Source organism: Pelodiscus sinensis, chromosome 3, assembly GCF_049634645.1.
Source record: "Pelodiscus sinensis isolate JC-2024 chromosome 3, ASM4963464v1, whole genome shotgun sequence".
Classification (NCBI taxonomy): Eukaryota; Metazoa; Chordata; order Testudines; family Trionychidae; genus Pelodiscus; species Pelodiscus sinensis.
Window position 1 is genome coordinate 4,162,691 of NC_134713.1, and position 25,164 is coordinate 4,187,854.

Consider the following 25,164-nt stretch of genomic DNA (forward strand, 5'->3'; position numbering starts at 1 on the left):
AAGGGCCTCCATAACGTATACCCACCTCGCAGGACACCCCTCCACCCACCCACCCATGAGATTTGAATCTTGTTTTCGATTATCTAACCAGACCCCACTTTGAACCACTGGCCATTGTTTCACTCCCCTTCCTCTTTATGAAGGTTTGTTTTCTACTAGCTGTTACCTCAGTGAGGAGAGTTGGGGAACTTGGAGCTCTCATGGCTAAGCCCTCATAGACGGTCTTTACAAAAGACAGAGTCACGCTGAGACCTCACCAAAAGTCTGCACGCCATTCCATGTGAATGAACCCATTGTGCTACCTACTCTCTTCCCGAAGCCACATGCCTCAATGCAAGATGCTACCTTACATACTCTCGATATCCAAAGCATTTTTTCTGGACAGAACACGAACATTTCGGAAATCTCAAAGACTCTTTATTTCCATTGCAGAGCGCTCAAAGGGCATACCCATATTGTCCAAGCGCATTTCAAGAAGGATATCTACATGCATAATTAAGTGTCATACCCTGGCTAACAGTCCATTACAGCATCCGACAAGAGCACATTCTACCTGGGCTACAGCAGCCTGCACAGCTTACTTGAACAACGTTCCATTGACAGACATCTGTCGGGCTGCAACGTGGTCATTGGATCACACTTTTGCTAAGCATCAGCTTGCTTCTGACTCAGTGGTAGCTACTGCAGTTTTGTCCACCGCAACCAAACAGTGACACCAGCTCCCTCCATCCATGCTGGATACTGCTATATATTCACCTACAGTGGAGCACCCACAGGGACATCACTTGAAGAAGAAAAGGGAGTTACTCACTTCGTACAGTAACAACTGTTCTTTGAGATGTGTCCCCCCACTGGTGCTCCACAACCCTCCCTTCCTCTCCTCTGCTCGGAGTCTCATTACTCAGGCGGAGATGAGGAACTGAAAGGGAGGGGCTGAGCCGCACAAGCTACACACTCAGGTGGAAGCGGCATGAGATGCCCCCTGCACACATGCAGCTCGCCAGGACGGGGGCGGGGGGGGGGGGAGGAGAGATTGCTTTGCAAGGCTCCAATCTGCAGCTCCGGGCAACCTGACACCTACTGTGGAGGACCCATGAGGACACACATCTCGAAGAACAGTCATTAGTGCACAAAGTGAGTAACTCCTTTTTTTTTTTTTTTTGTGAAAGAGTAGGATCACTTTTATTGTAACTCCTGAAAATAACAGTCAGGAATTTATAAGGATTGTTCATGGCCACCATAGGGATAAGGAGCTATAACCACTGTTCCTGGCTATGTGTATGGGCCCAAGTGTGTTTTGTTCTGGGTCCTGGAAACAGAAAATTTGTATTATACTATTGATGGGCATGCCTCAGGATCCTACCTTACTTTTGTTTGGAATGCAGGGCTTTTGGGGGCAAGTCAATCAAATTCAGAAAGCATGAGTATGGGACGTTACTGACACACTAATTAGGTGCTCTGACGGGCCTCTTACTGCCAGCCCAACAAAGTGCATCTGTTTTATTACCAACTTGACTTCCCATATCCAGAAAGGGCTCTATTAGTCATATCTCCTTGAGTGCTCAGTTCGCACTCCCTAAATTAAAGTTTAGGATGCATACTCCACTCAGCTCTTTCAATAATGTTATGGTTAATTGTAGTGGCACTTTGCCACACTTTTGTAATAGTACAAATATCATTAATCAGTTCTGTTCTGCACAGACCCAGAATGAGCTTATAAGCAACTGCTATGCAGTCATTTCAATTAGCACAGACACCAATGAATCTGGTATATAATGGGACAGCGTGGTGCTGTCCCGACTTTAGAGATACCTCAGATCAGTTACACTGGGTCCATGGTGGTAAATAGGAGTCTGAGATGCCTCATCATCTCGGAACCCCAATACTTCATTAAGCAAGTCAGCAGACCTTGGTTAGCAGCCTGGAACCCAAGTACTTGCCTTTTGTGAGGTCAGCAGTATTAGGCTGGGAGGCATGGGTCCAAGGTGCAGAGCCCAGGTACTGGGACTGCGGCAGATAAGACCTATCTGCCAAGTTTATGGGAGGAGGAGGAACTAGACTAGGTCTTGTGAGTTCCATATGGAACAGGGGTCCCTAACCCTCAGGGTCAGAAATCTGGACACAGAGTGGGCCATGTTAAACCAGCCACTCTCTGAAGCCCTTAATAAAAATCAGTGATCTAAGACATGACTTATCCACCAACATCAAGGAATGGTATCATGCCCGGAAGCAGGACTCTATTAGGATCTTGCAGGGTATCGAAGGCCTACAGGGCAACATCTCCTGGACCCTCACTAGCATTATGATGCAGGCATGGATGCAAACTGTATCCAGTGGCATCCTATGGACCAGGTTTCAGGGAACTTTGGCCATAGAGATAAGGAACATTATGCATCAGTATGTCTCTCCATTTGAGGCTGAACATCATACATAGTGGAAGTTCCTTCATAAACTTCATAAACATACTCTCTGTGCTATCATCTAAATCGTTGATGAAGATATTGAACAGCACTGGTCCCAAAGCAGAACCCTGCGGAACCCTGCTTGTTATGCCCTGCCAGCATAATTTTGAACCGTTAATAACTACTCTCTAAGAATGATTATCCAGCCAGTTATACACCCACCTTATAGTAGCCCCATCTAGGTGCATTTTCCTATTTTAAAGAAAAGAAAGTCATGTGAGATTATAACAAATGCTATCAGATTGATTTGACATGATTTGTTCTTTACAAATCCATGCTGGTTGTTACCTATCTCCTTATTATATTCCAGATTGTTTGCAGATGGATTCCTTAATTACTTGCTCCATTAACTTCTGTGCCAAGAAAGATAAACTGACTGGTCTGTAGTTTCTTGGGTTATTTCCCTTTTTATAGATGGACACTATATTTGCCCTTTTCCAGTCTTCTGGAATCTCTCCCGCCTTCCATGATAGCTAAAGATTCAGATGCCTCCCCTATCAGCTCCTTGAGTATTCTAGCATGCATTTTATCAGGCCCTGGTGACTTGAAAACATCTAACTTTTCTAAGTAATTTTTAACTTGTTCTTTTTTTATTTAAACTTCTAAACCTACCCCATTTCCACTAGGTTAGGCATCCCATCACCATCCACCTTCTTGACAATAACCAAAACAGAGAAGTTGTTAAACACGTTTGCCATATCCAGGTTTCCTGTTAATTGTTTCTCCTTCTTCACTGATCAATGGGCCTTGATATTTGTAGAATGTTGAAACCTTGCAATAGCTTAGTTTAAAAAGAAAAAAAACAAGACCTGAAACAATAAAAGCTCAAAAATACATTCAGTGGGGGGCTCAGTCTGAAGAACCATAAGATCATTTTCCATCCAGTAGCTATAATATGTCACTTTACATTCTTCAAAAAACTACACTGAAAACCCGCTGTCGGAATTTTCTCTCATTAATTGAGCTAAATAAGTCCCTGAAAAGCCTCTGGTAAAACAGACACTAGATTACATTAATTAATCATTTAATTTTCTTCTGATTTTTCTTTCACTGCCACAGGCAATCCTGCTTTTTCAAAGACAGCTACATTGCAAAGGCAATAGCTACAGTTCACTAGGGCAGCATCAGTACTGAAGGAGACTCACACAAGGTGAAAACTTGAGCATATCTGTTGGGATCATACAGCATAGCAATAATGCAGCTGATAGTGACATTAAAATGCATTTCTGCTGTGATTTTATTTGTGCATAATCAGGTAATCAGAAGCTCTTTTGTACTGCTTTGCTTTTATTTTTAAGAAAAAAAGCATCTTCTGAGTCCATGTAAGGGGAAAATATTTGTTATGAACAATGTACTGGGACTAAAACATTGGAGTACTCCATGTTTCTAAAATGCAGCTGACTCGTTATAAAGAGAAGTGCTGAAAGTGAAACTAGAATTCTAGCCATGCCCACACACTTCTTTGTGTGTCCTCTAATCTCCTGCAACTTGTGTTCCACCCTCCCAAGTTCTGTGCATGTTGCTATATATTCTGTTTCACATTGAAATACATTTTTCCATTTTAGTGTTAGTTCCCATACAAGGTAAAATAAAGATATTTATTTCCATATAGACAGTTACTTATTAGTAATCATATTAAAATAAGAATAAAATATATCATTGTTCATTAGAGGATTTTACACATAATAAAATATCCTTGTAATGTAGTTAGTATGCAATCAATTACACAAATGGGTAAACTGAGTCATAGTGATTTTTTTAAATTTACCCTATTCTCTGAGAATGCCAGCCATCTGTGCCCCATTCATCTAAACCAGCAAACTGTGACATTCAACTGTCGTGGCTGATTACAAATGGATGACAGGAGAGGGATCACGTGAGGATTCCCTGTTCTGTTCATGCCCTCTGGGGCATCTGGCATTGACCACTGTTGGAAGACAGGATGCTGGGTTAGATGGACCTTTGGTCTGACCTGGTATGGTCGTTCTTATGACAGCAGGGGGAAGAAATGGCAGGAGGCTGAGTAAATTGGCATTTCAGGAAACACTAGGTGGGGGATGAAAAAGCATGGAATCACTTTACTTTAAGGAGTAATCTTTAGAAGAATCCACTTGAAAGACTCATTGGACTATAAAAGGAACAGAAAGCTCCAAGTTCACTCAGCTGAAAGAGAAATCACAAAGGCACCGGTACCTTTCAGCCTCTGGGAGAGATCCTGATCAATGAAAGGGTCAGCCATTATCTTGCTGGAAGACTGTCATCTTAAACAAAACCATGAATCAAAACTTGATAGGTTGTTTTAGACTTTTAGATGTATGTTTTCACTTGTATTTGCTTATAACCATGTCTAACTTTCTCTCTCATACTTGCGTTCACATAAAAGCCTATCTTCTGTTAAGAAACTTGGGGAACCGTTTTTGGGTCAGGGGTCACTGGCCCACAGAAAAATCAGTCAGGAGTCGCACACAAGTGAGAAGCAAAACAAAAACAACCCCTCACTGATGTGGCCCCTGACTGACAAAGAGAAAGATACTCTCCATGTTCCCCTTGCACATCAGACCCTCAGGGACGGGATCCAGGCAAGCCAGGGGCTGCATTCAGCCCCCAAGCCTTAGGTTCCCCACCCCGATCTAAACCAATCCAGTGATGTGGTGTACTCAACTGTTTGGTAACTCATGTTAAAATAACAAATGGTTGAATGTTGACTCCTTACAGGAGGAATGGATCTTAACATCTGGAATGTCCAAGGGAGGGCTGGTCAATGCAGAACACACATTTTTGGGGAAATTTGGGACTGCAGGTGTGTTGGGGTCACCCTGTAAGCAATAACTAAGGTTGGCAGAAGCCAGTGTTGTTGACAGGTTAGTGGGGTCAGAGCAATGCATAGACATTCAGGATGCAACCTACACACTGGCAGTCTGTTTGTGAGCATCTCAGGTTGAGTGCTACAAGAGTAAAGCATTGGCAGGTGGAGACACAACCTCTCACTGGTCTGGACTGCACCTCAGAATGTGTGCGTGTCTCTCTCTCACACACACACACACTCACACACACTTTCAAAATGGAACAGTGAGCATACCACAAGCTAGTCATGACTACAGAGTTTCTACTTGGGAACTGTCTGAGTCCAGCAGAGCACCGTAGGTGTGGAAAGTACAGAAATAATGGGGAATGAAGAGGGTTGGAATATTACTGATAGGCAAAGATTTATAATTAATCAAAAACAAGAATACCACACTATATTTCAAGGCAATCATCCAACCCAGTTCCCTAAGGTAAAGACTAGGAGACGGAAGGCCAAGCAGTTTATTCAAACAAAGGAACTGGATTATTGCCTCATAAAACAGCGTGGCACTCTGATTATTACCTTTGTGCTACAAGCCCTTTTAAAATGATATTTCCCCATAAATGTTTAAAACCTAACAAGCAGCACGGCAGAAGAAAGGGAAAAGAGAATATGGAGGAGAAGGGAACACATTTAGTTACTGCCACCTTCTTGAAAAATGTACAGACTTTGACATTCTAAATCAAATAGTTTTTCAACCAGGTTTATTAGAAGTATTAACAATAAATCCTATTAATAAACTAGTTTACTAATTATCTAGACCATCTCATTCTTCTCACCTTTCTTTTCTCCTCCCACTTATAGTTTTGTCCTTTTACTGTATTATCCCCAAAATCTAGAAGTCTCTTTCTTACTGCTTAGCTGGAATCTTTCATAACCCCATTAAATCTCGCTTATTACATCTTTGTCAGCACATCACACTGCTGCTCCCCAGATTTCACTAACTCCCAAGAAAGGGATAACACCATAACTATCTCAGGGTATGTCTACACTACAGAGTTAATTCAAAATAACAGGCGTTATTTCGAATTAACTTGAATAGTTGTTTACACATACACACCGCTATTTCGAAATAAATTTGAAATAGTGGAGCCCTTACTTCAAATTAGGTACACCTCATTCTACGAGGAATAACACCTAATTTGAAATAGCTAATTCGAAATAAGTGCTGTGTAGACACTTATTTTGAATTAGGGGGCCTCCAGCCCTTTCCAGTTCCCCCTGGTGACCACTCTGGGCCAAACCAGGAAAACTCCTCTCCTCTCCCCCAGCCCCGGGGCCCTTAAAGGGGTAGACTCTGGCCAGACAGCACTTGCCAGAGCCAGGTCTCTGCCCCTGACCCAGTGGCCCCAGGATGAGCCAGGCAGCCAGTGCCAGCCAGCAGTCTTCCGCCCAGTCCCTCAGCTCCCAGGGGCCAGCCAGGGGCCGTAGACGGCATGCACCCTCATGGACTAGTGCGGAGGTCATGGACCTCATTGAGGTTTGGGGGGAGGCCCCGAACGTCCATGATCTCTGCACTAGGCGGAGGATCGCGGCTGTCTACGGCCGCATAGTGGCCAGGAAAGGCCATAGGTGAACCCAAGAGCAGGTGCACCTGAAGGTGAAAGAGCTGTGGCAGGCATATGCCAGGGCCACCAGGCGCGGTGCCGCAGCAGGGGTTGACACCTGCCCCTACCTCCCCACCCTCGACCGACTCCTGGGAGGCGGGGTGGTCCACGCCAGTCCGGGAGGCAGCAAGCCGGGACCGGAGGGACCTGACGCGAGCACACTGGAGGGGCCACTGCCAGCTGTCCCAGCACCGGAGTCGGCAGGGTCGTCCAGGGAGTCCATACCAGGTAAGTACCAGCACTGTCCCCTACCCGGGGGGGGAGGCGGAGAGGAAGACCAGGGACCTCGCGCGTGGGCTATGACTCCCACGGATCACACAGCCACCTGTGCACGTGCAAGCACGTGCCATGCCACCCTTGGGCAGATGGCTCCAGCTGTGTGACATCCAGGGGCCATGGCCCAATAGTCACATGCGTGTGTGAAGAAACCTGACACGCTCCCAACCCCGGGGCGGGACCCAGCAGGACGCTCTCCCTTCACACACCCCCTCTACACAGAGGCAGGGGATATCTCCCCCCCCACCCCGGCCACACTATACATGGCACAGGGGCATAGGTGCGGTTTTGGGGCAGCTCCCAGTCCTGGGGAGAGCCAGACATCCTGACAATGGCCTCTGTGCAAGCACATCGGCTCTGACGGTGCAGGGCACAGTCACCCTCACGTCGCGGGGGGGGCTAGGCATCATCCACTGTGTCCTCAGGGAGAACTGACCAAGCCTCTTCTTTCTCCACAGCTGCACCAGCTGCTAGTGCAGGGCGCACCACCCCGCTCGGGACATGCTCCCGCACCTGCGGCCTCAGCAGGACCAACACCACCCGGCACGGGTACCGGGACCAGCACCTGGGGGTCCTGCGAGCCCTGCACCACACCATCCAGGACTAGATGCTGGAGGACCTGCAGTTCCGCCGGGAGCAGCATGCTGAGGACCAAGCCATGAACGCAAACCTGCAGGCCTTGCTGCAGAGCATGCTGCCCTGTGCCGGTCCTGCGCCTGCCGCCACCCCCCCCAGCTACTGTTCCTCCTCCCACTCCTGCCTCCCCTCCCACCTCTTCCTCCTCAACCTCCACACCCTCCTCCCCATCTCCCCGGGGATGCTGAGGCCCCCTCCCCCGCCGTGCTGCGTGGCGGTTGGCCTGGAGAGACCCCCAGCCCTGAGTGCTGAGCTTCCCCTCCCCCTTCTTTCCCTTGCTTCCCCCTTCCAGCTCCCTCCTGCCAGGTTTCCCCTTCCCCTCTCCCATCCTCTGTCCTGCCCTCTCCCGCCTCCTTTCCCCCCATCTCCCCAGAGTTTCAATCCCCCTCCCCAGTTGTGTTAAATAAAGACAGGTTATATTTTTGAAAATACGTGTCTTTTGACGTCAGGAAGGGGGGGCTAGGGAAGGGTAAGTGGAAGGACGAGAGGGAGGAATGGGACAAGCCCCCAGTGGGGCAGACCGGGGAGACTGTTAGTGCTCCTCAGGGTGGAAGCTCTCCCCCAGGGCCCCCCGGATCCTAACATCCCCTCGATGGTCCTCCCAGATGGCAGCCTGCAGACAGTGCAGCCAGGCTGCTGGCAACGTGTCCACGAGATGCAGCAGAGTCCCATGGGGCAGGTCTGGTTCCATGTTGCAGAGTTCCATGGTGTCTCAAGTGAGGGCAAGCAAAGCACTCTGAGACACAAATGCTTTGCTGTCCCTCAGCGAGATAGACCAGCAAGCAGAGAAACCTGAGAACTGTCTGTCCGGGATGGGGGGTCGGGTCTCTTTAAGCACAGACCTCGGCTAGCCTGAGGCAGCAGCCCCACACACTAAGTCCGACCCTGATGCCCTGCTGGCACTGGTTCCGGCCAGCCTTACCTTCGATGCAGGGTCCACTCAATGTGGATGCACTATTTCGAATTAGAAAAATGCTATTTCGAATTAGTTTTTGTGTCTAGATGCATAATTTCGATTTAGCTTATTCAAATTAACTAATTCGAAATAAGTTAATTCAAAATAGCCCTGTAGTGTAGACATACCCTCAGAGATTACCTGTCTTTCAGCAGCCCACCATACCAGCTATGATTAGTGAAATTACAGAAGCTGAAAAAAATTCTTAAAATCCAAGAATGTGGCATTTTCAATTGAAGACCAGCAGCTAGAAAAACTCCCCCATGTCCTGAGATCAGATCCTTCTTGCCACCTTCAAGACAAAATATAAGGCCCATTTCTTTATGCAGGCTTTCTCTAGATAACAAGGACTATACATAAATGTCCAGCATGACTCCCCAGACTAATTCCACATACGAAAGTAGAGTGGATAGAATAGATCTTTTGGACATGCTTATCTTAATGTTCTATTTTGTATCTATTTACTATCGTGATCAGTTCATTCTGAATGATTACATGAATCAAATTGATATCCATTTCGAAGAACTGAGCCATAGGGAAGCCAACATTTATTTCAAAAGTGCCCTACAGTGTCCAAATACAGGCCCCTAAAACTTGATTATCAAAATGTTTAGCACCCTCAGCTCTTGTGGACTACAAACAGCATTTTCAGAGCTCAAAATCTAGCCTTTGATATCTAAAGTTGAACCCAAAAAATTTAGCATACAAGATTACATGCCACTTTAAAAAATGTGGGCCTCAGTGACATATACAAATGACAAAGTCAGTGCTGGTCCTGGAATAAAACACAACAGAAAACAAAGGCCTCTTACAGGCTATGACCTTGTACTCTTATGTCATGTTTCCTCTCTGTACATTTTAAAACTCTTGGCACACCTTGCTCAAAAGACTAGGATTTACAACAGAAGGCTTGGGGACCTTTTTATTACAGTAGTATTTACATATCACTAAAACAAGCCAAAATTCTGAATTTATTCTGATGATAAAACCACCCTTGATTTTTGAAAGTCCGTTCCCATCTGACATTAGCATTTTTAACTCCAGTTTTTAATTTATATTTTGCTGTGCTCACCAGTTTTAATGCCAGTAGGAAAATACATTCACAGTGACAGAAAACATTCTGGACTGAAACTGGAGGGTTGACTTAATTAAATTGAAAATGTAAAAATCCTTCCCATCTGTTTTATACACCTGCTGATAGAGCTTTACCACAGGTAAGTACATGCATCCAGGGTGTAGGCTTTAAACACATTTTTTAATCTATTTTCAACATAACTGGCAATCAGAATGAGAATGGTTGCCTAGTCTATCCAGGAGGGAAAGCTTGTAGTCCTGGGGCCAAGTATTACTCTCACTTACAACCATGCGGAGGCTGCTAAAGGCAATCTGCTGCACTAAGTAAAACTTTGTTGACTTCTTTCTAATGAGGCCCAGGACATGTATAATACAGATCACATTGTGTGATGGTGGGGATGAGGAACAGTCAGAGCTGTGCACGCACTGACATCTCAGATACTACATTTCCCAGCACTCTCATAGCCGGCCCTTATGCATGTACAAATCACACCATGAAGCAGCAAGGAGGGGAGACAGTTGTACCTGTGCATGCACTGACAAATCCAGGTAGCCCAGTATCCTGTCTTTCAACAGTGGCCAGTTCCAGGTGCTAACTATTTATTTTATTTGGGAGCTTACATTGAATTTTATTGCACAGCAAATAGATGACTGATTCCACATCTTCACCTTCTTTTCATTACAACACTCTGAATTTTGATCCATATTCCTTTAACTGTTTCAGGATTATGTAGACTCCTTGTGTATCTTTTCTTTCCCCTGCTTCATTCAACTTCACTAGCCTTGCTATCTATGCAATGTCAGTTATCATTGTTGCATTGTTTCTTTACTATTTTATTAAGGTTTCTGTGGGCTTATTTTGTTTCTTCAGTTGCATGTTGTTGTACTACTAGAGACTTTTGTTTTCTTTTGTCTATATTATTCCATGGTTCTTCTGAGATCCACTGTTCTTTATTGCTTCCTCTTTTTCTACCAATTATCTTTTCAGGCGCTTCTAGCACAGCTATTTTGACAAGATCAGACTATAAGCAGAGGAGAAAATGCCAGAAGAATGGACTTTCAGTATCATAATCAAATTACCAAAGAAAGGTGATCTAAGGCAAGCAATTGCTCAAACTGGAGGGGAGTAACACTTCTATCTGTCACAGGAAAATATTAGCAACAGTCCTCTTGAACAGAATGAAAGGAAAGATAGATGCTATGCTAAGTGAATGACAATCTGGATTTAGACAAGGGAAATCGTGCACAGAGGTTATTTTCACCCTGAGACCAATTATAGAGAACACAATTGAATTCCAAGGCAGTCTTGCAATCAAGTTTTTGGACTTTCAAAAGGCATTTGATAGTGTAAACAGAGAAACAATGTGGAAAAATTTTGTTGGAATTCCATATTACTCAAAATTATGAAAGCATTCTACATCATCTCAAAGTGCTACATTAAAATGGAAAATTGATTGAACAAACCATTCAGTATCAAAACAAGTGAAAGGCAGGGGAGCTTCCTCTTTCCTTTTCTGTTCATGCTGGTCAGCAACTATGGATTAATGCAATGAGATAGTGGAATAGGTAGCCTCACATGGAATAATTCAAAACAATTTGATCTAGACTTTGCTGATGGTATCTTCATTGATGAGAGAAATGTCAACAGTCTACAAAAATGCACAACCCAAATAAAAGAAATAATGGAGAAGATAGGTCTGAGATTCAAAGCAAAGAAATGTAAAGTCATGTTAATGGAGACTACAAGGACAGAAATCAAAGTTGAAAAGAAACCGAAGAAGGTGGACATTTTTATGTATCTCGAAAGATGGTACCGGCTCCAAGGAAATTAGAAGAATCGGGAAAGCATCTGGCAACTCAAAAACATCTTCCTCAAGAAAAAACTGAACATATAAAAGCAATTGTTATTGCTGTCATACCATATAGCAGTGAGACATAGGAACTTACCAAGAAAAGATACACATAGCATAGATGCATTTCATCACAAATGTCAAAGAAGAATTTTCGGAATAACATAGATAGACAGACAAATGAAGAAGTGAGAAAAATTACTGGAGAAAGCACCCTTTCATAAATAATCTACACAAAAAGACATCAGTGGCTGGGTATGTGCTCAGAATGGAAAAAGAATGCTTACCAAATACCACTCTTGAAAGAAAGCCAGAAAATGCAAGACCACCATAAACAACATGGAAATGAACAGTTCTGAATGATATCAAGCACTTCAACATAAAGAGGGAAAATCTGAAGAGAAGGGCAATTGACAGTTAAAGATGACAAGTATGGCTAGCCCAAAGTGCAGCAAAGCACAGGATGCACATAGGTCTAAGGTCAAATACATCATAATAGAGGCTCGAAGTCAATGTTTTAAAAAAGTTTCTGTGCAGCTTGTAGACATTTCATTCTTGTGACTGTTCCTGTCAATTTCTGTGTAATTAGATTCCTCGTTTTTATGTAGTTTTCTATTCTGAAGTAAAATGCTACTGTGATATTTTCTCACCTACTAGGATGATGAATGTAATTACGATAGAAATGTAGCCGTGTTAATCTGGTGTAGCTGAAACAAAAAACAGGACTATATAGCACTTTAAAGACTAACAAGATGGTTTATTAGGTGATGAGCTTTCGTGGGCCAGACCCACTTCCTCAGATCAAATAGTGGAAGAAAATTGTCACAAATATATATACCAAAGGATACAATTAAAAAAATGAATACACATGAAAAGGACAAATCAAATTTCAGAACAGAAGGGGAAGGGATGGGGGGTAAATGTCTGTGAGCTCACAGAAATGGCTATTAGCCAGGATGGGTAGGAATGATGTCCCTAGCCTCTGTTAGAGGCTGGAAATGGGAGACAGGAGAGGGATTACTTGATGATTCCCTGTTCTGTTCACTCCCTCTGGGGCATCTGGTATTGACCACTGTGGGAAGATAGGATACTGGGCTAGATGGACTTTTGGTCTGGCTCAGTATGGCTGTTCTTATGTATGTTATATATATATATATATACTTAACTTCTGTTAATAACACCTGTCACGGGGTATATAGAGTAGATGCGGGCGTGCAAAGAAGGAATTAATGCAGGAACTGCAAGCCCGTCCTGATTGGCAGCGACACAGCAACTGGGAAAATAAATGAGCAGAAAAGCAGTGTGGCGGGGTGGCTGCCAAAGGAGCAGAAAGGCCAGAGAAAGAAGGTCCTGCGAGAAAGGTGGTGAGAAGCTGCCCTAGAGTGACAACAACCTAAATATGGGTATGTCTACACTACCACCCTAGTTCGAACTAGGGTGGTTAATGTAGTCAACCGGAGTTGCAAATGAAGCCCGGGATTTGAATTTCCTGGGCTTCATTTGCATGTTGCCAGGCGCCGCCATTTTTAAATGTCCACTAGTTCGGACTCCGTGCCCCGCGGCTACACGCGGCACGAACTAGGTAGTTCGGACTAGGCTTCCTATTCCGAACTACCGTTACTCCTCGTTCCACCCTAAGGGACTAGCAGACATACCCTAAGGGACTAGCAGAGCCCCAGGCTGCAGAAGCCTTCAGAACTAAGGGAGCTAGGAAGGAGCTCAAGGTATAAACAGGAGAGCTGTTAACAACTGATTGTGCCTGCTGAACTAAACATCCTGAGGTGGAACCCAGTGGAGTAGGGGAGCCTGGGTATCCCTACCTGCCCTGTACACAGACTTAAAAGCCAAATGGAGTTCCAGGGCCATCCACCTGGTCCCTGTCCAGAGAAGCATGGACAGCTTATTGGGTCCTCAACCAACAATTCAACTTCAACTATTCAACAGTAAAGATGGCCATATTTGGCCAACTGCAATTAAGAGACTTACTGTCACTGCTTCAGAAAGCAAAGGTTTAGCCCACCCATGCAGCCCCTGGCACTGGTACAGAAACTCAAAAACACTGTCTGGAAGTGAATGAGGGCTGTGGCCAGGATGAGCATGCAGACTGTCAACTGACTGTCCTTGTACAGTTCCTTTGTGTCTTCTTGTCATGAGACAAAGGATAAATAGACCCAGCCCATGGACTCCTGAAGAAGTGGTGAGGGAGGAAAGAACTCTTTCGAGACTGACAACCCACAAACACAACCCAGAAGCAGCAAGCTCCAAGGGCTAACAAGGGCTAATCAAAGCAAGGAGTAGCAGCTATTCTGAGACCAGAGAATGAAGATCAGCCTTACCCTTGACAGATAAGGCCTCATAATGAAGGTTTACCCTACCTTACTCTCCACCCCATACTCCAAAGTCCAGACCTGGGAGAACACATCCAGCCAAGACCCCAAGTATCCCTCAGTTACAGGGTTCATTATTAACACTCCATACCCAACTATGTAATGGACCTACACTTTCTTTTGTATTTCTTTTGCTTCTAATGTGTTTATAGAACCATTTCTTATTGGCTTTTATTTCTCTTACTAGATGTAACACATTTTGTGTGTTAGCCTTTCTGATTTTCTCCCTACATCCTCATGCTATTCTTTGTACTTCTCAAGACCAATTTTTCCATATTTCCTGTTTCTGAGGGTTCCTTTTTGAGTTTCAGGTTATTAGAGAACTCCCCAGGAAACCATATTGTCCTCTTATTATTCTTTCTATGTTTTCTTCACATTTAGACAGACTGCAGTTGTGCCTTAAATATTGTAGGCCTTGCAAAAGCCCTAAGCATAAGTAACCATGTGAACCAACGGCTGTGAACCAGAGTAGGCCTGGTTTTAGCAGCATGTCAACTAACCAAGTAAGTATCATTTCAGATCAGAGAGGACAGTACAAAAGTATGCAAGTCTTTTAAGTAAATATGTAAACAATTTTTAAAGAGATGGCACAAGAATACATCAATCCTTCAAAAGAAAAGAAGGAAATGACAGGATAATGGATGAGAATGTTTAGTTCTAACCTTCAAGTACAAGGATAAGAGTGGTAACTAATAACATTGGCAGTGTAATATGTAACTTCTTTCTTTCAATCCATAAAAAGAGAAGTCATAGGAAAGGTATCTGTGTCAGCTGACAGGTCAGGGTTATGGTGTCCTGAGCCTTTACCTTTTCACAGGCATACATGTGGTAGTGCACCTGCACCCATTAATCCAGAGGGCTAATACTGTGCTTCATCAACAATAAACTTGGCTGAGCACCTTGACCACCAAACCTAGAAGAGGATCACAGGCCTGCATTTCCTTTATTTTGTTAGAAATGCAATAAAAAGTCAGTGAATATTTCAAAGGTTCTAGACAAATTCGTGTTAGCATACCCTGGGTACAACTTTTGGAAAGGTATGAGAAATCTAGCAGGTTACTCATGGAAACACAAGAGAATATTATCTATAATAAGCTAAGTCTATCAATAGAATCCCAGGGCTGGAAGAGACCTCAAGAGTCATTGAGTCCAGCTGCCTGCCCAAAGCAGGACCAACCCCAACTAAACCATCCCAGCAAGGGCTTTGTCAAGCCAAGACTTAAAAACTTCTAGGGATGGAAATTTCACCACCTCCCTAAATAACCCATTCCAGTGCTTCACCACCCATACGTCACTACTGTAAACAGCCTTTCTCCATCCTCTTTGGAACCTCCCTTCAGGAAGTTGAAGGCTGCTATCAAATCCCCCCTCACTCTTCTCTTCTGCAGACTAAATAACCCAAATCCCTCAGCTCATAGGTCATGTGCTGCAGCCCCCTAATCATTTTGGTTGCCCTCCGCTGGGCCCTCCCCAATGTGTCCACATCCATTTTGTAGTGGGGGGCCCAGAACTGGACACAATATTCCAGATGTGGCCTCACTAGTGCCGAATAAAGGGGAATAATCACTTCTCTAGATCTGCTGGCAATGCTCCTCTTAATGCAACCTAATATGCCATTAGCCTTCTTGGATACAAGGGCGCCCTGTTGACTCATATCCAGCTTCTCATCCACTGTAATCCCCAGGTCCTTTTCTGCAGAACTGCTACTTAGCCAGTCAGTCCCCAGCCTGTAACAGTGCTTGGGATTCTTCTGTCCCAAGTGCAGGACTCTGCACTTGTCCTTGTTGAACCTCATCAGATTTCTTTTGGCCCAATCCTCTAATCTGTCCAGGTCACTCTGGACCCTATCCCTGCCCTCCAACGTATCTACCTCTCCTCCTAGCTTAGTGTCATCTGCAAACTTTCTGAGGGTGCAGTTCATCCCCTCATCCAGGTTATTAATAAAGATGTTGAACAAAACTGGCCCTAGAACCAATCCATGGGGCACTCCACTTGAAACTGACCGCCAACCTGATATCGAGCCGTTGATCACTACCAGTTCAGCCCAACAATCTAGCCAGCTTTCTATCTGCCTTACAGTCCATTTATCCAATCCATACTTCCTTAATTTGCTAAAGTCAAGATATATCACATCCACTGACTTCCCCATGTCGACAGAGCCAGTTGCCTCATCATAGAAGCTAATCAGATTGGTCAGGCATGACTTGTCCTTCATGAATCCATGGTGACTATTCCTGATCACTTTCCCCTCTTCCAAGTGCTTCAAAATGGATTTCTTATGGATCCTCTCCATGATTTGTCCAGGAACTAGGTAAGGTTGACTGGTCTGTAGTTCCCTGCATTGTCCTTCTTCCCTTTTTTAAAGATGAGGACTACATTTGCCTTTTTCCAATCATCCGGGATCTCTCCCGATCTCCATGAGTTTTCAAAGATAATGGCCAAAGGCTCCGCAATGACATCTGTCAACTCCCTCAATACCCTCGGATGCATTAAATCCGGACCCATGGATTTGCGTATGTCTAGCTTTTCTAAATAGTTCTTAACCTGTTCTTTCTCCACCAAGGGCTGCCCACCTCCTTCTCATACTTTGTTGCCTAGTGCAATAGTCTGGGAGCTGACCTTGCCTGTGAAGACAGAGGGCTGCCCACCAAGGGCTGCCCACCTCCTTCCCATACTTTGTTGCCTAGTGCAATAGTCTGGGAGCTGACCTTGCCTGTGAAAACAGAGGCAAAGAAAGCATTGAGTACTTCAGCTTTTCCCATATCATCTAGGTTACTTCCCTCATCTAGTAAGGGCCCCACATCCTCTCTGATCACCCTTTTATTGCTAACATGCCTATATCTATGATATAACTTCACTGACTTCTTCGGAATTATACCAAACATGAACTTAGTACTGTGCTTTTTCCTCTTTTCATTTTCTGTAAGTGAATAATAAAGAACTTCCCCTCTTTTCTTCCAGCTTCATTTTCTTTCTTACAACCAATTAGGAAATAATTGTACTTCTGGGAAGTGTGAGAGAATGTATAAAATAATGATTAAATGTATATAGTATATTAATAATGAGTACTTGGTGTTACACCTATGGAACTTAGATAACAAGATGATAGGAGTTCTAGAAATATGAGTAAGAAAGAGATACTGCTTAGCGTTTGATGCACTGGAAGAAAGAAGAAACAACCTAAATACATAATTCATTCTTTACTCTGAAGGTCTGTGTCTAATCCTAGGGCTGGAATTGGAATATCAGGGATTGAAACATGGGACTTTGTGGAATTTCATGAGACTTGTGGCATTTGGAATGAAAAAGTCCTGTGCCAAGCATAATTGCTCATTACTTTACTTTTGTTATACTCCTTCCCCAGTCATTTGTCTGTACTTTCCCTAACACACAACTGCATACCCAGATAATCGTGCACCTGTAAAACATCAAGTTTACTTCAGCTGCTAGCTAAATAATGTAATTTACTAGGTCCAGGGTATCTCACCCACCTTGATTCTCTGATATCCTGGGACCAACATGGCTACAGCAACACTGAAAACAATAATGTTTTACTATTATTTAATTTATTAATATTGCTGAATTAAAATACGTTGGGACTGCTGATCCTGCGCTCCAGAGGCTGATGCCTTATTCTCTAGGCCACTGGCAGATCCATCCCACCTCCTTACCTTTAGAGCTCCAGCCCTAGGGAAGCTGGTGATGGCTGCCAGGCTTCTCCCAGGGCGGAGGGAAACTCAAACCCACAATCCCTAGCTCCTGAGACGCACTCTACCTCCCTACCTTCAGCATATGCCTTATCCTCCCTATTTTCACTGGGTGCCAGCTCCAGCCCCGGGAAAGTTGGTGATGGCTGCCCAGAAATACACTCAAGAAGAATCAGGACTTCAGGACAGTTAATACACTGTGGGCTTCAAGATACACTGTGCTTAGAGTTAGTTCTTTGGATTCACAGGCCCTAATTAATACTACAGGCAGTAAGTAAAAAGCTTTCTCCCCTAGATTTAGAGCCAATAATGGCATGATACAGTTTGAAAATAAACTATAGCGCCTGCTCTTCACTCCTTGTGAAGACAGGATGAGACTTGTAACTAAAGTGTCAGGGAAGAGTTTATGGTTTTATAAATTTGGAAAAAAGCAAAACTCACATGAAAGAATTAAAATGATGACAGCAGTCCCAAAACTGTTACTATAAATGGAGGAGCCATCTATAAAAGCGAGAAAGAGTTGATCATCAGACAAATGAAAGCATAAAGACCCTTTCACTAACGTCCTTTATTTAAAAAAAATATTGGTAGTGGAAAATGAGGTAGCCTCAGAAAAGGTAAAACTTGGAGCTTCAGCATCAGTAGACTATATTGAGGCACTCTTCAGCACCTCCCATGGATCTGTATTGTTTTCACCACAGTGTCTACTGGTGGCCTCTTTGTGGTAAAAATAATGCAAAAATCTATGAAAATTGTATAATAATTCATATTATTCTCTTTGATGATCAGGTTTTAAAACATGTCCATGATCATACTGGAAATTTCCAGTTTTCTATGCATCTGTCTAAAGCCCATAAACAAGTATCAGTGTGAAAATTGTACAAGTATATGTACATTTAAAAGTGCTGAAGAAGGCCTTTATGGCCCAATTCTGCTCTCATATCTCTTTTGCTATAGGATAGTTCCACTGACTTCAAAGAAGTCACTCTTGGTTTATATTAGTGTGTATCAATGAGATCAGATACATGCCCTTTACTGTATAACAGGTGAACCATATTGTAGGGAAAAATATGAGTGTCTCTGCTTGTAATTTAATAACAGTAATCAAATCCTACCTAAATCTTTATTCCCACCTCCCTCTCTTATGAGTTTTACTCTGAAGAATAATGCAGTTCAAGATACAATATATATTGAGAGAATCAAATTAAATACAAGTTGTTCATTTAAAATCAAGTTATTAAAAGTCATGAAATTAATAATCGAGGTTTTAAATGTCTACTACTGCAATTAAATTATACAGAAAGCTCTAAATTATGGTGTAGAATCAAAATAAAATAAGTGATGAAGCATGTCAAACTCCTATGGCAATTTTAATTTTCCTATAAAACCATTAGTTTTACAAGAACAGCCATTTCCTCCCTTGTAGCGTTGTAAGTTAAGCTGATCAAGTTATTGATAGTCTGGGAGGGTTGTGTTTTGTTCTCACAAGCACTTACTTGAAGTCTTTAGAGAGAAGTGTTTTTACATGAGACAAAATTCCCCCTTTATTTATTAAATAAAACTTAGGCAGACCAAAAGAAAAGCTACAATGGGCCACATCTCACTTTGGGAAAACAAATGTATTTACTAAAAATAACAATTTCCAAAATTAGAGCAAACACATTAAAAAGTATAACTGGCCAATTAATAAATGTTTATCCTTGCCCTGAGATCCATTTGTGAAACTGTATAAGCATTTAGAAGTTAAACAAGGTTATTCTAATACTCAGCGCTTCCTCTGAAAAAAGTTTACATTTTAAAATGCAATAAATAATTAAACAAAACAGGATAAAATCTGACACTTCATACTATTTCTGAGAAACACAAGGAGAAATGTAGGTCAGTATATGATGTATGACAGTTAAACTTAAGGTGTTTCTCCAATTGTAAACTTACATGCCGAGACATCTTTGTTTCCATAATCACATCACATGTTCCTGTTTGAACAGGCATGAACAATGTACTGGCTAACTACACTACAGGCAAAACAGAACTCATGCAAACATTTCCTTTCTAATGAATATCAGTTTGTCATCTATGGCTGGGCACCCATTTGAATAAATATTTCTGGAGAACACCACATTTTAACAATCTACATTGGCAAGGTTCTTATTTTTATAATCTCAAGAAATCAACTGATGGAAATATTTATTTAGAAGAACATTAATATATAAAGTAAAAGGGGCCCTGTAAAACTTATGTTAATTACACAGCATCTAACTCTTGTTTATCTTTAATAAGGTCCATTTATTTAACAAATCCCTGACACATATTGCTATGAAACCATTTTTAAAGTACCAGTCAACAACCTAAGTTCTTCTATATATACAAAATCTAATTTTCAGCAGTCTAAAATTCACAGACCCAGGTGTACCTTTAAAACAAAAAGCACAGATTCTGTTAAAATCTTTCATAGAGATTGCAATACCTGGTGCTCACATGAATTGGGCTTTTGGATTTTTGTTATCCCACCCGCTATCCACTATATACAAAGAAAAGGGGAAAATACTCTTATAGAATGCCAGAATATGTAAATCTTACAAACTGAACAACCTCTCTTTAAATACAGCAAAATACTTACTATAAATGAAGATGATCCATAAAAATCTATGCTTTACAGTTACTCTCTGAAACAATGCTGATTGTCAGAGTAGAAGTAGTATAATCCAACCATATCCAGGCCTAACAGGCAATATATCAGTATTTGAGGCTATGAAATTTTAAAAAGGAATCTGTCTCACTGAAAATCCAGGTACTTTTTATAGAACAAACAACAGATTTTCAGAGTCTTTAATATTATTGAAATTGTAAGGGATCCCAGCTTCAGTCATCAATGAATTGTTTAATCCGATCATAAGAAAAGGACAGATTTTTTTCATAAAGTTACAATATAGGTATTTTAATTACAAACCAAAGTTTGCTTATCCAATGTAATCAGTTCTCTATTCTCCTCAAACCATTCCTCAATTGACAGAAGTGAATTCTTCTCCATCTCATATTATTTCTTCCTCGTGTAGAGAATTCACTAATCTCACACATCTTTTATTAATAGGCACTAAAATGTTTTAGAGCAACAACAAAATGACCATGCTCACATTTCTTGCTTGCCCTTCAGGCGTAGTCTGGGTGTCTTCAGCTTGCCCTGCTGGTCTTCAATGTAGTCACTAATTGCTAGGGGATGTAGTTAGGACAGCATGAAGCAGCAGAAATGAATGCTGTTGCTTTAAGAGCTCATTTTCTTTTACACTAAGATAAAACAACTTTGTCTCTACTCTTACTTCACTGCTGGGTCAGATGAAATCTTAAAGAAGGCTCCTTTAAAAGTTAATGTCTGTAGCATATATGAAAAAGGTTGAAATTTCCATTCTGAATCAATTCCGAAGGAGGTCAGATTTGGTTTTAAAGCAGATTTATGTTCATGACTTTTTTCGCAAAAAAATTAAAAATGATCCCTTTTATTTAGAAATTCCTTTATCTTCCAAATTACTCCTGTCTCCCTTACAATTTAATCATACATACAAAAATCAGATACCGTATTTCCCATATGTATGGACAGACATTGTGAAGGCATCATTAAAAAAGTCTTTTATTTCCCTTAACACTGGTGACTCAACATCATTTAATGTACCACCGCTTTCAAATAGCCCAACAGACTTAAAAAGCCTTCTGAGTTTGAAAACCAAAAAGTTGTGAGTTTTTCTGTACCCCAGGACGGTTTTCTTTCTTGAAGCTCAAGCCGAGAAAGCAGACAAAAGAAGCTGATTTGACTGAGCTGTGCCAAGTCTTGCCTTATTTTTCTTTCCTCAGCTCTCGCTCTCTCTCTCTCTCTCTCTCAGCATGGCAACCTTCCCAAACAGCCTTGGCGGAGCTCCAGCCTGTGCCAGTCTGTCTGAGTTCTTGTTTCCAAAAAGATGCCCTTTACAGATGAATTAATACATTTAAAAACAGGAAACTGTGGATCAGTAACCAAATCCTGGCACCAGCAACCACTTCATCTGCCAAATCGCCTTATAGATTTCATGGTTTCCTACCTTTTACAATGGTTATAAACATTTCTACTCAGCGATCGTGGAGTACTGGAAGCCATTCACTGTTCAGTGATAAGAAATCTGTTCTCTAAAAATGTCCGCATGCGACACATGAACAACCTGCAGTAAATCAAGATTCTTTTGAAGGAGGGTGTTTGTACATTTCAATAAGTGCCAAATACTTCTAACAATGTTAGGTTGTCCTTTTCTGCTACCGAGACTCATGGGAAGATTTCAAGAATGGGAGCAAATAGATTTAAAATAAGATCTTGCGTGCCCAAATCACTCACATTTTAACTTTCTTAAATTTCACTGTGAAAGATAGTGGCTCTTACCAGTATAGCCATTGTTAGGAATGAGCTGAAAATTAAAATTAAATCCATTCCCAATTGTCTACTGATGGACAATGAGGCTTAGCAAATTCCACACATTTCAAGATGAGGAGGGGGAGGGAATAGGTAACTTTTTAACTTAAAACTTAAAGGTTCCTGTTTTCGAAGTCATAAGAGAAACTACACAGTATTTAAAGTTCACTTGAATGGAAAATTTTTCAGTATATTACAATCCTTTTAAAATGTAACAAGGTCCCATTAGGAGCTCTGTTTCCTTGAGAAAAAATCACAGGAATACACCTCTCTCTTATTTATAACCTATTTGCCAAACCAAAAAAGTGAACTTTTTTTAAATAGGTACTTACCTTAATGAACACAGTAAATTTATGCAGTAAAAATGATTTCTCAACATTATAACTATAACCTATGTTCTCTAGCTCAATGTATGTAACTTCCTCTCCTTATGAAGAAGCCTAAGTTTAGGACTAGAAGCTAACTTCCTCTTCTTAGGAAGTATAAAGTCCTAAACATTTTGTGACCTTGTGTTACTAGAGAAACCACACTCCTTATGCAGTATTTCCAAAGCTGATTAGAGGAGGCATTTCAACAGGAGACACTTTGGTTTAAAAAGGGAGGACTAACAAAATGTAAGCCTTGCAGGCAGGCCATTCACTCAGAACGACAAAACAGATTCCAGTGTTACATCTGCACTGCAACTGGGAGCGAGACTCAGTGCCCGAACAGACAGAATCACAATAGCTGAGCTCAAGTGGACACGTTAAAAATAACAACACAGTTGTTCTTTCTTGAGTCCTGAAGGCTAAGGAAGGTGGGTGAGTTTGAGTGACTGCTTCTGCCAAGTCAGAATTGCCATGTTAGCATGCTACCTTGAGACCCTCTAGTGCAAGTCTACCTACCTGCACCGGGAAGCTCATTCCCAGATCCCGTGTAGACGAACCCTTAGTTTGCCAAAACACCAATTTCTTTAACCTTTCAGCCACATTGCAAAGTTCACCTCTTCTCAGACACTTTTTGGGAAAGAGTAGCTTGATGTGTTGACGAGACTTCTGTGGTGGACTGAGGTAGAAGTTCTACAAGGTAACTTCATGTGCAACTTTTAGAACTTTGTGCCAGGTTTTTTTTTATTTTTAAATTTGTGAAGCTCCAAAACAATACAGATCATAGAATCATACAAATGTAGAGCTGGAAGGGACCTCAAAAGGTCAAGTCTAGCATCCTGTGCTGAGGCAGCACCAATTAAACATAGACCTTCCCTGACAGATGTTTGGTCTTTTCTTTAAAACCTCCAACAATGGGGATTCCACAGCCTCCATTGGAAGATTATCCTAAAGCTTAACTACCCAGGACTGATCTCTAAGGCAGTGTTTCTCAACCAGTGGTACGAGTACCCTTGGGGTACTCAAGAGAAGTCTGGAGGGGGGTACATCAACACAACTGAAATTTGGAGAAAACTGAATTTTTGTTTTAAGTTTTACAGCGCTTTATTATTTTTGTACTTTTTACACCCAAAAATTTAATCACCCACCCAGCTACGAGTAAGTTGTTTAAACAAATGTGTTGCAATAATGGGAAAAAAACTGTGTGTCTGAAAACTGTAGGTGCTGGGGGTACTTTTTTTTTTTTTTTTTTAAAGGGGGGTACTTTTTAAAAAAAGATTGAGAAGCATGGCTCTAAAGAACCCCTTTTAACTAGATATCCTTTCCCAGTTGGACAGAGAAACATTGATAACTCCTCTTTGAATATGAGCATTCAACCAGTTGTGAACTCACTTTAAAGTAATTTAATCTAGACTACATTTCCCTAGTTTACTTATGAAAATGTCATGTACGAATGTCAAAAGCGTACTAAAAACGAGATCTAGCACATCATAAGGCCAGTAATACCAGAAAAGAAGAAAATAAATTTGGAAAATAAAGCATGCCAACTTTGTTCTTAACAAATCCATACTGCTAATTCTCTATAATCCTATCTTCTCCAGGTGTTAACTGATTGTTTTATAATACAGGCAGTCCCCGACTTACGCGGATCCGACTAACATCGGATCCGCACTTACGAACGGGGCTTTTCTCGCCCCAGAGCTCACGGGCGGCGGATCGCCACCCGTGTCCTCCGGGGTGAGAAAAGCTTCTCCCAGTCTCCCTGGTCTGCTGGGGGGGGGTCCAGAAAAGCCGCTGGACCCCCCCCCCCCCCCAGCAGACCAGGGACACCCGAGCAAAGCCGCCCAGGCGGCGGGAGTCCCGCTGCCTGGGCGGCTTTGCTCGTTTGCCCCGGAGCAAAGCCGCCCAGGCAGCGGGACTCCCCCCGCCTGGGCGGCTTTGCTCCTGTCCCCCTAGTCTGCTGGGGGGGGGGTCCAGCAAAGCTACTGGACCCCCCCAGCAGACCAGGGACACCTGAGCAAAGCCACCGCCTGGGCAGCTTTGCTCCCGGGCAAACGAGCAAAGCCGCCCAGGGGGTGGCTTTGCTCCGGTGTCCCTGGTCTGCTGGGGGGGTCCAGTAGCTTTGCTGGACCCCCCCCCAGCAGACTAGGGGGACAGGAGCAAAGCCACGGAACACGCCCGCAGGGGGACAGCCCAGGCGTGCTTGGGCTGTCCCGCTGTGGGCGTGCTCCACGGCTTTGCTCCTGTCCCCCTGGTCTTCTGGGGGGGGGGGGGTGCAGCTAGTGCCCTCCCCCCCAGCAGACCAGGCTTTTCTTGCCTACCCCTGGGGTAGAGCAGCTGGGGGCTGCCGGGTTGGTCCCGCAGTGCCGCTCCGGACCAACCCGGCAGCACCCCAGCTGCTCTGCCCCAGGCGTCCTGATTCAGCCGCTGCTGGTCAGTTTCAGCAGCGGCTGAATCAGGACGCCTGGGGCAGAGCAGCTGGGGTGCTGCTGGGTTGCTCCAGTGGAGCCGAGGAGCCGCGCTACTGGAGCAACCCAGCAGCACCCCAGCTGCTCTGCCCCAGGCGTC

The 25,164-nt window shown here is 43.0% G+C and overlaps 1 protein-coding gene across 4 annotated transcripts in view; it reads right to left on the reverse strand.

Moving 5' to 3' along the window:
- MSRA (methionine sulfoxide reductase A) overlaps positions 1-25,164 on the reverse strand; it is a 419,965-nt gene that overhangs the window by 363,581 nt on the left and 31,220 nt on the right. The window contains exon 1 of one of the 4 annotated variants that reach the window (XM_075923253.1): positions 4,656-4,729. The exons of the other annotated variants lie outside the window; for them this stretch is intronic. Coding sequence (XP_075779368.1) covers positions 4,656-4,701 — 46 coding nt within the window. The 5' untranslated portion in view covers positions 4,702-4,729. Of the gene's footprint in view, positions 1-4,655; positions 4,730-25,164 lie in introns of those variants that run through there. 4 annotated transcript variants of the gene reach the window in all.